The sequence below is a fragment of the Cynocephalus volans genome, chromosome 6 (assembly GCF_027409185.1).
Source record: "Cynocephalus volans isolate mCynVol1 chromosome 6, mCynVol1.pri, whole genome shotgun sequence".
Lineage (NCBI taxonomy): Eukaryota > Metazoa > Chordata > Mammalia > Dermoptera > Cynocephalidae > Cynocephalus > Cynocephalus volans.
Window position 1 is genome coordinate 71,439,542 of NC_084465.1, and position 12,836 is coordinate 71,452,377.

General features: G+C 37.2%; 1 protein-coding gene across 1 annotated transcript in view; it reads left to right on the top strand.

The window, feature by feature from the left end:
• Positions 1 to 650: 650 nt before the first annotated feature.
• Positions 651 to 12,836, top strand: part of MIOS (meiosis regulator for oocyte development) — a 40,684-nt gene continuing 28,498 nt past the window's right edge. The window contains exons 1-4 of the mRNA XM_063100596.1: positions 651 to 874; positions 1,857 to 1,953; positions 5,741 to 7,074; positions 7,393 to 7,491. Coding sequence (XP_062956666.1) covers positions 5,781 to 7,074; positions 7,393 to 7,491 — 1,393 coding nt within the window. The 5' untranslated portion in view covers positions 651 to 874; positions 1,857 to 1,953; positions 5,741 to 5,780. The remainder of the gene's footprint in view (positions 875 to 1,856; positions 1,954 to 5,740; positions 7,075 to 7,392; positions 7,492 to 12,836) is intronic.

Genomic DNA, 12,836 nt, shown 5'->3' on the forward strand with positions numbered 1-12,836 from the left:
AAACATATCTCAAGAACAATCATTAGGTTAAATAGTCAATAGTCATTCAAGCCGGAATCAAACCAGCAACCTAAAACAGTCAAAGCACATAATTCCATCCCTAAACAGTGATTAGAATGATTAGATGGCTCTTGCCAACCTTATCTGTGGACTTTTGTCCCCTATTTAAGAACCTTTTGGCTTGTTCATGCATTACCTAAAAATCCTATTCTAAGATCAAAGGAGAATCAAGATTTCTAACCCACTACAAACTGATCGGGCGTCCCTCCTGTGCAGCAGTGTACCGTATTAGCCCTAACAAGGCATCCCTCTAATTGCCTGTTTTCAGCTGAGATAGTGTCTTTTTACTTCACTGTATCCCCAGCATTCCTGCACTGTGCTTGGTACATAATAGGTGCTCGAGACAAGTTTGTGGAACGAGTTAACGAGTGAATAAATCGTGAACCAAATACCTTGGATTTCCTACTATATTGCCCGCAATAAACTTTACATAGAAACTAAAATTGGTCAAATGGGCTAACGTGTGTGAGCGTGCTTGAAAATGACACCAGGTTTGTGAGAAACAGCCCAAGCCTGCGAGTCCCGGAGTCTGGCGGGCGGGCCCCAGGGGCGGGGCCTCCTGGACAGTGGCCACGCCCCGGGGAGGGGCCTCCCGGCGAGGGAAGGGCGGAGCTCGGGAACGGGGAACTCCCTTTACGAGGCCGAGGCTCGGCCGCGCGGCCCCGAGGCGTGGTAGTGGGTTCGTGGGCCCCGGCGTGGTGGCCCAAGTCACGGGCCGCGCCGGCCGCCATCTTGTCCACGTCCCGGCTCCCGCGGCGGGAGGGGTGGTGTCCAGGCCGGAAGCGGCTGTGCGGCGGTCACGCTGCCACCTCAGGTCAGTGAGTGCGGCCCGGCCCGCGTCTTCGCTCTCCCGGTGGGTCGCGGGCTCGCGGCCGCAGCGAGGGGCCCGGGATAGCCTAGGGGAGAGGCCTGGGATAGCCTAGGGGAGAGGCCTGGGGCGGGCTTGGGAGCCTGCTCGCAGCCTCGGCGGGGAGTCGCGCTCCGCGCTGTGGGATGATAACCGTGCTGGCGGGCGGCTGGGCCTGGGCGGGAGCCCGAAGGCGCGCGGGGACCTCCTCCGGGCCCTGGAGAGTCGCGGCAGGTTTGTGCGAGCCGCGTCCCCGCCTTTGACGAGAGGCTCGGCCAGGTGTCTGGGGCGTGGAAGTTGCCCTCAGATACCTGATTTACCCGGAATAGCAACTGTCCTTTTCCGGTTGTACCCTATTAAATACTTCTTCAGGGCCTATCACCCGGTGAACTCTGTTCTCCAAGTGCGAGTAATGAAAATTCCTGAAGAGGATGAATAAAGCTTCTCAGATATGCCATGGACTTTGCTAAATTGCTTCGCAAATGACTGCTTTGGCAAGCCTTTTGTACAACTGTATTTTAAGGGAAATTTGGATATGTGCAATGTATCTCTTTGAAGATGGTGGGAATTTCTTGAAACTACTATAGTTGTAACATACTATGGTAAGAAATGTAGAAGACAACAACAAAAAAAAGCATGTGATTGGACGTTTTGTATACTTACCATTATTGTAGTGTATTGGACTTCCCTGTCCAATAGCCACAGGAGATTGAGATGTGCTGTTAAGTGTAAAATACACATCGGATTTCCAAGACTTGGTACAAAAAAATGTAAAGTTTCTCACTAATAATTTTGCTTTGATTACATGTTGAAAGGATAACATTTTTAGTATGTTGGGTTAAATAAAATATATTTTTAAATCTAATTCCATGTATTTCTTTTTGCTTTTTAAATGTGGCTACTTGAGAATTGTAAATCATATGAGTTACATTATATTTCTGTTGGACAGTGCTGTTATAGGTGTTTTGGTGATGAGCACAGAATCAACATGATTTTCCTTTGCTGAGAAACCATTGATTGGAAGTGAGCACTTGTTAAACTTGAAGGTGAGACTCTAACTATAAGTTATAATTATTGCAAACCCTGCTCCCTCTACACTCAATTTTTTAGTGTCTCCAACATTTGAAAACATTAACTTTCAGGGCTGTTTAAGAGAGTGGTAGTGATACTAACATCTGTGTGATGTGAAGAGCTTATTTCATTTGATTGTCACAACTTTGTAAGATGGAAATAGAATAAGTTCTATTTCAGTTTTATGGTCTTGGAACAATAAGAGACTTGTTAGGATCTACACTAGTGAGTGGCTGGAGAGTTTCTGCATCCAGGTTGTTTTCTTTGCTCTACGCTAGATTCATAGTGATATGTGTTCATGAGCAAGGATCCACCTATATTATGTATTATAAGATTGTGAAGAATTACATTTCTTAAGAGTGTGGTTATAGATGCATGTCTCTATACAGGGCCAGCTTTGTAATGTGCAGTTGCACAGGGCCTATCATTTAGAATGGCTGACACTGGTTTAATGCTCTGCTGTCACCGTCTTGAAATTTTAAATAATTTTTTAATAAGGGGGCATTTTCATTTTTAACTGGACCCCCACAAATCACGTAGCTGATCCTTTCTCTGTGTAATAGTCTAAGATTTAAGCTGAGAGACCTTGGATGGTAATATAAATATTTTAAGTGCATAACATCAGAAGAAATGCTGAAGATTCTCCATTGAAAGTCATATAAATCAAAGAGTTTTTCAAATTACAGTAACACTTTCTCTGTGTTTTTTCCATTCTGTGTCATGGATGTTCCCATTTGGCATCAAGTTTTCTTACCGTAGATTTCTTACCGTAGACAGTTTTTGTAAAGAGTAGTGTTTTAGATTGGAAGCCTAGATAAAAAGTGTGCTTATCAAGCTATCTTTCAGTGAAATAGAAATATGGGCCAGAGCTCAGAATATCTCCAATTAAGAGGTTTCCTCTATTTTTAAGGTCTATGAACCCTTACCTGACAGTATATGGTTTTTCTCTGTGCTATCTTAGCTACTTCCTATAAACGTGAGGTATCTCTTTTCCTCCTCATTCTTAAATTTTTAAACTCTCTTTAAGATTGAACTTAACTTCATCACTAGAATGCAGGCTTTATTAGACCCAGGGACCTTATCTCTCTTTGCTCACTGCTGTGTTCCCAGCATTTAGAGCAGTGCCTAGAACATAGAAGGTACCCAAATAATAGTTACAGCATAAATGAAATACAGTGTATTAGAGTAATCCTCTCTTAGGATGGCTCACTTTGAAGTCTTTCCCATCATTGGAACCAGTTACGACAGCAGGCACTTTGCTTTGGCTGGAGCCAGCCTTTGCAAGGAAAGATAGAGAGTGGAAGCATGAGGAATTTGGTAAAACTTAGTAGAGATAGCAGTTGTCGAGAAGAGTCAGTATGTGTATTCTTGTAACAAATATTTATTAACTATCTACTAAGTGCCTAGCACTGTGCTGGGTATTAGAGGCACAACGGAAAACAATGGATATTTCACCTGCTCTTATGGAGCTTATAATCTAGTAGAAGAGACAGAGGTGGGTGATTTAAAGGGAAAGATATTGTTCACTGAGTGTATGTCTAAGTATCCGAACCTAGACTAGGGAGGGGATAGAGTGATGGATGTGAAGGTTAAGCAGGTGTTAACCTGGCCAAGAAGAGAAGAAAGTGCTCCAACATCACTTGTTCCCTCTGGCTGGAGCAAAGGTATTGGCCCGGGGGAATGGGGGCTGTATATTCCAGGAACTGAAAAGAAGTACAGAGTACCTAGAACATAGTTAAAAATGAGAAGAACGGTGTGCCATGAGGCCAGAGTAGTAAGTAGAGGCCAAAGGCATTTAGAATTTTGTAGGTTATATTGAAGATTTGAAACTCTATATAAGAGCAGTTGGAAACCAGTAGAGGGCTTTAAACAGGAGTTAGATAACCTAGTCCAGTTTGATCCTGGGCTTCAGAAATGTTAAAGAAGGAAATAAAGCCAGTATAAGAATTCTTATGTATTTTTCTAATCATGTAAATTACGTAGTCTACGAAATTCTAGACTGTTAATTACTGAATGAAACTTTTGCAAGGTCAAAAACTAAGCCAATTATATTTGAGTTGAATTATTTAGTACATCTTTATTAGGAGTCTGTGCCAGTGTCTATATCTGGTACTAGGGACAGACAGATTAATGAACCATAGCTTCACCCTCTGAGAACTGACATCCTGGTTGTACAGATACCAATTGCAATGAAGACTATATGTGCATCCATTTTGAATCCAGACTATTATTTCTCGCCAGCTTCAGAAACAGACATTTAAATTTTTGTAGGCAGCCTTTATTAATAAAAAATTATTTTTAACTGTAACTATTTTTAGTTTGTTCTTAAACTGCTAAAATATTTATCTTATCAAAATTTCATTTGAATACATATTCAAAGGTTATAGAAAACTGACCTCGCAAATACGTACAAGTAAGTGTTAAAATTAAAAAAGGTAAAAGAAAACTGAAAGAGTCTCTACTGATCACTTAATTTAGTTTCCCAAAGTGTGGTGTGTGTGTACCACTGGTCATAAATGGGATGATTTCAGATAAAACACAATCAAGCATTTTTGTTTGTTTATTTTTATTTTATTTATTTTTATTTTTTTGGAGATGTAGAAAGTTTATTCAAAGGAAAATGTGTTCAGAATTCAAATTTATAAAATTGACTAAAGTAGAGGTGAAAGGTAAGGACATTATATCTCATACCCTCCTTGGCCACACAGTGATCACCTAGCTTCCAGGGACTCAGTTTATGAAACTGACAATCAAGCATTTTTAATAGTCATATATTTATTTTAGTGTGTGTTAGAAAAAATATAATTAGCATATCATACCCATAATTCATGGACCTTATGGTGAGATTAAAATTGATTTTCAGATTTTAAAAATGAGTCGGTTTAAAGAAAAATGTTAAATATGGCACAGGTGGTACACGAATGACTGAAGTTTGGGAAATACTAATCTAAAGCAACTCTTAAATTGTATAGATGAACAAACAAAGGGCCCCGCCACCCACCCATGCCCTTTCCAAGGCATATAACTAATATACTAATATACAGCAAAGCTAGGATTAGAATTCATATTTGCTCAATACATTCCAGTGTTTATTCTGCCGTATAAGGTTGCTTCTTATTGTTGAAAGTTAAAGAAGAAATCTGCTAAGTCTGTCTTAGTAAGGTATTGTGTGTTAAATCTGCATTATTCAGAATGGTGGCCACATGTGGCTATTTGTATTAAAATTAGTTAAAACTGAATTAAAAAAGTCACATTTCTAGTACTCAGTAGCCACATGTGGCTAGTGGCTACCATATTGAACAGCACAGATATAGAACTTTTCTATCATTGCAGAAAGATCTGTTGGACAGTGCTATTCTAAACTGTTGCTTAGGAACATGATTCATCATGCTTTTAAGTTTTCCCCCCTTCAAAGAGATGATACTTATTAATTTGCTCACCACACTGAAGTTATTATAACCCCAAAATTAAATTGAAGGGTATTAGTAACAGTGTAATTAAGATAATTGATCGTGGGAAAGCCAGGTTGAGGTTCTCAGATTCCTATCAACTCATTTTATTGGAGGAAGTGGTTACTCCTTTTTCTCCCTTTTTATCAGTAAATATTGCCTTGAATTTATAGCAGATGGAGAGAAGAAATACAAATATATTGAGAAAGAGGGTACTTGTATAGAGAATTTCCTCAGTTTCTGAACAGTTTATTCAACGTAAGAATTATATTTTGTTAATACTTTAAAACTTTTTATTTTTAAACATTTTCAGTGAATGGACCTGACTGGACTCTTTGAGCACATCAATAAACATGAGCGGTACCAAACCTGATATTTTGTGGGCACCACACCAGGTTGATAGATTTGTTGTATGTGACTCAGAACTGAGCCTTTATCATGTGGAATCTACTGTGAATTCAGAACTCAAAGCTGGATCTCTACGTTTATCTGAAGACTCTGCAGCTACATTGCTATCAATAAATTCAGATACACCCTATATGAAATGCGTTGCCTGGTATCTCAATTATGATCCTGAATGTCTCCTAGCAGTTGGACAAGCAAATGGTCGAGTTGTACTTACAAGTCTTGGTCAAGATCATAACTCAAAGTTCAGAGATTTGATAGGAAAAGAATTTGTTCCAAAACATGCACGACAATGCAATACCCTTGCATGGAATCCATTGGATAGTAACTGGCTTGCTGCTGGTCTAGATAAACACAGAGCTGACTTTTCAGTGCTAATATGGGATATCTGCAGCAAATATACTCCTGATATAGTTCCCATGGAAAAAGTGAAACTTTCAGCAGGTGAAACTGAAACAACATTACTAGTAACAAAACCACTTTATGAATTAGGACAGAATGATGCTTGTCTCTCTCTTTGTTGGCTTCCACGAGACCAGAAACTTCTCCTTGCTGGTATGCATCGTAACCTAGCCATATTCGATCTTCGGAATACCAGCCAAAAGATGTTTGTAAATACGAAAGCTGTTCAGGGCGTAACAGTAGACCCATACTTCCATGATCGTGTTGCTTCCTTCTATGAAGGTCAGGTTGCAATATGGGATCTTAGAAAATTTGAGAAGCCAGTTTTGACTTTGACTGAGCAACCAAAGCCCTTAACAAAAGTAGCATGGTGCCCAACTAGGACTGGTCTGCTTGCCACTTTAACGAGGGATAGTAATATTATTAGATTGTATGATATGCAGCATACACCCACTCCCATTGGGGATGAAACTGAACCCACAATAATTGAAAGAAGTGTGCAACCTTGTGACAATTATATTGCTTCCTTTGCATGGCATCCAACAAGTCAAAATCGAATGATAGTTGTAACTCCCAACAGAACAATGTCTGACTTCACTGTTTTCGAAAGGATATCTCTTGCCTGGAGCCCAATTACATCTTTAATGTGGGCTTGTGGTCGTCATTTGTATGAATGTGCAGAAGAAGAAAATGATAATTCTTTAGAAAAAGACATAGCAACAAAGATGCGCCTTCGGGCTTTGTCGAGGTACGGACTTGATACAGAGCAGTTGTGGAGAAATCACATTTTAGCTGGAAATGAAGATCCACAGCTCAAGTCACTCTGGTATACTCTGCACTATATCCTTTGCATTGTGAATTTGGTTAAGTTAATGAGGTAGAAATGTTCTTGAAGTTTGCTGAAAGGTTAGCTTATGTTTTATATGCAAATACACATTACATAATACTAAAATTATGAAGTAAAATTGTTCACAACTCTTGAACTTGAAATACTCCTTTGTAGATTGTGTAGGAGGAAGAAACGTGTATCTCTCCAGTAGAATAGAACCAGCTTATTTGCTCTGATGCCTATTATGAATCAGCTCCAGCTCAAAGTAAATTTAGCTTTGTAATATTTTATTATGCCTCATCACTGGTATTTCCTATGCATTTAAATACTTATGAAGCAGTATACAGAAGATATGGATCAGAAATCACCAGGCAACAAAGGATCATTGGTTTATGCAGGAATTAAATCAATTGTAAAATCATCCTTGGGTAAGAAAATTCCATTTTATTTTCTCCAGTACGTTTATAACTTCTGTACTCTTCTTTTGATAAAGTACTTCTGTTTCATCATTTAATAGAAATTGTCTAGTAATTTCAAAATCATGTACATAAGTATCTTTTTCTTTTTTGGTTTTCTTATTAGATATTTTAGTGAATTCTTGAGTTAAATGCATAATCGTATTTATTTTTAAAATACTTTTAGGAGGAAGTCTTGATTCTTTGAAGTGACGTTGACTTTCTTAAATCTATTCATTCATTTATTCAATGTTATTTTTTAAATAGCCCCTTTAAGAGATTTTACACTACATGATTTATAGGATGCTGATTGTTAGTTCCAATTTTATCATAGCATTTTGCTTTTTAAAAACTAAATTAAAAGATCGCTTATTGAAGGAGACTCCTTTTTATTTTGCTGCCCGAATACTTTCATTTAGCCATCTAATGGCAAGGACTATAACTAAGACATGAAGCGTGGCCTAACCTGAAGGAGCCATACCTGAAATAGACCTTGATGAATTAGTGAATTAATTAATTAATGTATAAATTAATGTAGGATTGAAATTGATAAACTACTTAAGAATAAAATAAAAGTGACAAAAAACTTATTTTTTCACTGAATGCTTTAACAGTTTTTTTTATTCTTTTTATCAGAATTGAATTATCTCCCCAACCTAGGATTCAGTCTCTAGCTTTGGTACTCAAAAATGGGCCCAAATAAAGCTGCTAGAAAAGTAGGTCACGTTGTTTGGTCAAAGAGCAGTAGTAGAAAGTAGCAAGAGTAGATTAAGCATTTCAATTAAACTGTTAGATTTTTTATAGATTTTTTATAGTTTTTTTTTTTTTTTTTTTTTTTTTTTAAAGACTTTCACATTACTTTGGTCTGTATTGCTCATAGATACAGTAGACCACTTACCTGGTCTGTTTCATTTTGGTGTTCTCTCATTAGCCCTTTAACCTTTATTATAAGTAGTAAAATGATTGAGTTTAGTTAGAAACTACTGTTTTTATTAACATATGTAAAAGGGCAGATATACTGTATTACCCCCATAAACGAACCAGAATACCATGGCTCGTGATTTTAGACCCACTGCTGCAACGAATTAAACACCAAGTTTATAGAATTTGTAGTATTTTAGCTGTATAGTAGGTCAGGCCCCATTGCATTTTCAGTTATTCTGAGATTGATTAATGTGTTTCTTTTATTTGATATATCTTAGGGGAAAGCCAACAAACTACCTTAGAGGAAAAACAGAGGAGAAGAGTGAAATATCTTTATGTTTCTGTTGCAGTAGAGATAAAATAAATATTCCAACCTTGAGTCAGAGTAAAGAAAGAGTACTGTTGGAAAGGTTTCCACATTCTCTCATTGCTAGATTTTCAGTTTTTTGTTTTGTTTGGTACAGATATTTTTGTTCCTACTGCCCAAAAGTAAAAAGTAGAGAAATTACTGACAAAGATGGCACTCTTAGATTTCAGTCTTCTATTTTATGTGGCAATCATCTTTCTCTAATTATATCTCTAATAATTCAACACACATCTTGCCCACAGTAGTCCAATGCACAAGTTTATTAGTACACACAGCTAAATTTTAATTTTAGTGACAGATAATATGAGTGCTTACTATGAATTAGACATCATGCTACTTGCTTTCCTCATGTTACTTTAATTTTTACAACTACAGAATAAGGTAAGTTCATTCATTCAGCAAGTATTTATTACGTGCTCACTATGCCAGGAATTATCCTAGGAACTAAAGACACAACTATCAACAAGATAGATGGAGATTGAGCAAGATCAATATCATCTCTGCTCTTGGGGAGTTTACATTCTAATTCAGAATATGGACAAGTAAACAGGCAATTATAACATGAGGAAAAATAAATGATTATATAGGAAGTATTCCTAATCTGGTTGTAAGGATTAGAGGCTTCCTGGAGGAGGTAAAGGCAAAGACAAGGTACAGACAGAGAGTAGCATATGCAATGAGCCCAGAGGGAAGAGAGCATAGCACTTTCAGTGTGGCTGGAACAGATCATGAGAGAGGAAGTGAGGCTAGAATGAAGGTAAAGAAAGATAAGCAATAGGCTAACCCAAGAAGTACTTAGAAATCATGTTAAGGATTTAGGGGGATTACCATCCTATAGCAAGGGAAACCAAGGAAGGATTTCAAAAGGTAGTGACAGAGTAAGATTTGTGTTTTAGAACTGTTACTCTGTGTGTGGAATGAATTGGAAGGGGGATCAGGATTGATAGTAGGGATATTAGGTAGAAGCCTACAGTAATCAGGCAAGAAGTGATGGTGTCCTTACCAAGGTTAATGGCAAAGGAGCTAGAGAAATGTGGACAAATTTGAGTGTGGGACAAAATTTAGTAATTAATTGGATAAAGGAGTTGGAGAAGATGGAAAAGTCAAAGATAGCACACGTATATTTAGCTCAGGAAAGTAGTTAATTCTGGGACCAGTTCATTAGATAGGAATAATACAGGAAGAGTGGGTTTGAGAAGAAAAAGTTTGTTTTGGAGCAAGAAATCAAGATAGGTATAAATGTCCAGTGGGCACTGAGAACAGTCCAAACCTCAGAAGAGGAATATAACTAGAGAGAAATATGTTAGAAATAAATGATATGTGATGAAGCAGATGAAATTGTTCAGAGTAAGAACAGAAAGACGTACTTGAAAGGAGACTCAGAAGTGGGAGAAAGACCAGAAGAGTCAGTTTTCAAGTGCTTCATGCTTCAAATCCAGTCAAATAAAGACAAGAACTAAAAAGTAGTTATTGGATTAGGAATAGGATAGAGAGCTTCAGTGGTGGCATGGACAGCAAATTGAAGTTGGATCAGACATTTAAAGTGGATTGAGGGATTGAAGTCATCAATTATAAATAATTATTTCTAGAAATTTGACTACATAAAGGAGGATAAAAAGATACTCAGTAGAGCAGAAGGCAAATCTGGAGTAAGGGGAGGAATTTTTTTGTCACTTTATTTTGTTTTCAACATGGAATTGATTTGATCATGTTTAAATGCTGATAGGAGGAAGCCCATATAAGGAGGTTGAAGATGCAGAAAGAAGGGAATGGAGCAAAATTCCTAGGGATGGAATCCAGAGTACAGGTTTAGCTTTAGATAGGAGGGTGCACACCTCATCCATATTAGCCAGGGGGAAAGGGTGCGGTATGCAGAATATTTAAGGTTCAATGATCGGCTAAGGGGTTTTCCATTTGATGCCTCCCATTGTTGAAAACGCAGGGAGGTTGTTGGGGGAAGGTATGGACAAGAGGGGAAAGAGCTGTCTTGAGACAAAACATGGGAGAACTGCAGGGCAACATTGTTTTACCAGAAGGTAGAAGAAAGGTCAATGGAGTAATAGAATTAAGGATATTGGCAAAAGGATGATTCACATTTGGCCCTTGGGATCTAATTAAAGGATAAGACTAAGTAAAAATACTAGTGGTGAAGAGATTGTGAAGTTGAAGAATACAGAGGAAGTGAGATTTCTGGAAGGCTATGCAGTTACAGCTGGAAAATGGTTCATTTGGAGGAGAAACAATTTATAGTGCGTCCATGAAAGGAGTAGCTAAAGCCTTGGAGGTGTAGACCACTGGAGATAAGGAAGCAAAGAACTGAAAGGCTGGTTTATTGGATGGGCTAAATGTTAAAATCAACCAGGATTAGGAGAATGTATGCCTTGTGGGAATCTTGTACAGTTCTGTATAGCGATGTTCACAGTATTTTCAATAGATATAATTCCTTCCTTTGAAGATGGCAGAAAGTTGTATAATAAATGTTTGCCAGCTTTACATCCAACTGAATGAAAATATTTTTCATACTTAAAGAATAAACTCTGATCTAGAGAGCTTATCTATTCAAAATTACTTTAAGGGGCAAAATAGCTATGATTTTAGTGTTTATAACACCAAAATGTTCTTATAAACAGTGGGCAATTTTATTGCTTTGTTACTATTATATAGATATAAAATGCAACAAATTAGTACTTACGAATAGCATAGTGTCTGATTGCTGATTTGAAACAAGTCTCAAATCAGCAGCCAAAATACATCATACAGTATCCATGTACTTGACTTACAGGATATATTTCTACTTCCTAGCAATGAATTCTTTGGATTCATAGGTATTGATCACCATTCTGTTCCATGACACAATTTCTATAAAATACAAGTAAAAACTCAAGAAATTGGAATATTATTAAACTGTAAGAAATCATTTGAAAAATAAATTGCTTTTTGCTCACCTGTTTTAAATTGTTATTTTTATCATTAAATAATATAAACTTTGAATCCAAAATTTATAGGTAAGGTATAAAAATAAACACCTTATCGTTATACATCTGGAACTACCTGAAATTTAATGACTACATCCCACCTAAACAATTTGAATTTGTTATTCAGAACTAATTTTTTGTTTAATTTTTAAAATAAGTTTTATTAACTTGATCATTAATCATTCAAAGTTTTCTCATTATAGTTCTTAAAATTTCACTTTCATAAGCTGAAAATGATAGACTGACTTCCCTCATGTTTGCAAACAGAGAAGCTTGCTCCCTTTTTTCAGTGGGTAAGAAGTCCTCTCAAAGTAAGAAGTTTCAGAATGGCCTGAATTGGCAACAGTGTCCAATAGTCAGGTTAAAAATAAGTCATTATTTAACAAGTGTCATTCTTTAACTGTTTGAATTTCCAAAGTTTTACAAATAACTCATCTTGAAACTTTTTCCTAAAGCAGTCAGGTATAGGTTAAAATAAGTACTAACATGGATAAGATTTTAGACTTGCCACAGCCTAACGTCAGATAATCACACAAGTTATTTAAAAGTATGAATTGGGTATGATGGAGAGTTTAGATGTTTGCTATATACTATGTTTACTCTTTCCAAGTATTTGAACTAAATGGTTTTTTAAAAATATTTTCTTATAACTTATCTTGCAAAGGATAATTGATAGGTTTTTAATATTTTCTAAGTTTTGTTTGTGTTTATCTCTTTAAAGCCTTGACCATACTTGAACATAGCTAAAGTCAACTTTGGACAGTGTATTAGTTTTGTACAACATGAGTTTATTATCTCATTTCTATGGGTCAGGAGTCTGAGCACAGCATAGCTGTGTACTCTGCTCAGTCTCACAAGGCTAAAGTGAAGGTGTTGACCAAGCTGTATTCCTTTCTGGAGGTCAGAATAGTCTTCCAAGCTCATGTGGTTATTGGCAGGATTCAGTTCCTTGCAGTTGTAGGACTGAGATATCTGGGTTTTCTGCTGGCTAGTGGCCAGGGACAGCCCTAAGCTCCTACACACTGCTCATAGTTCTTTGCCACATGGTCTTC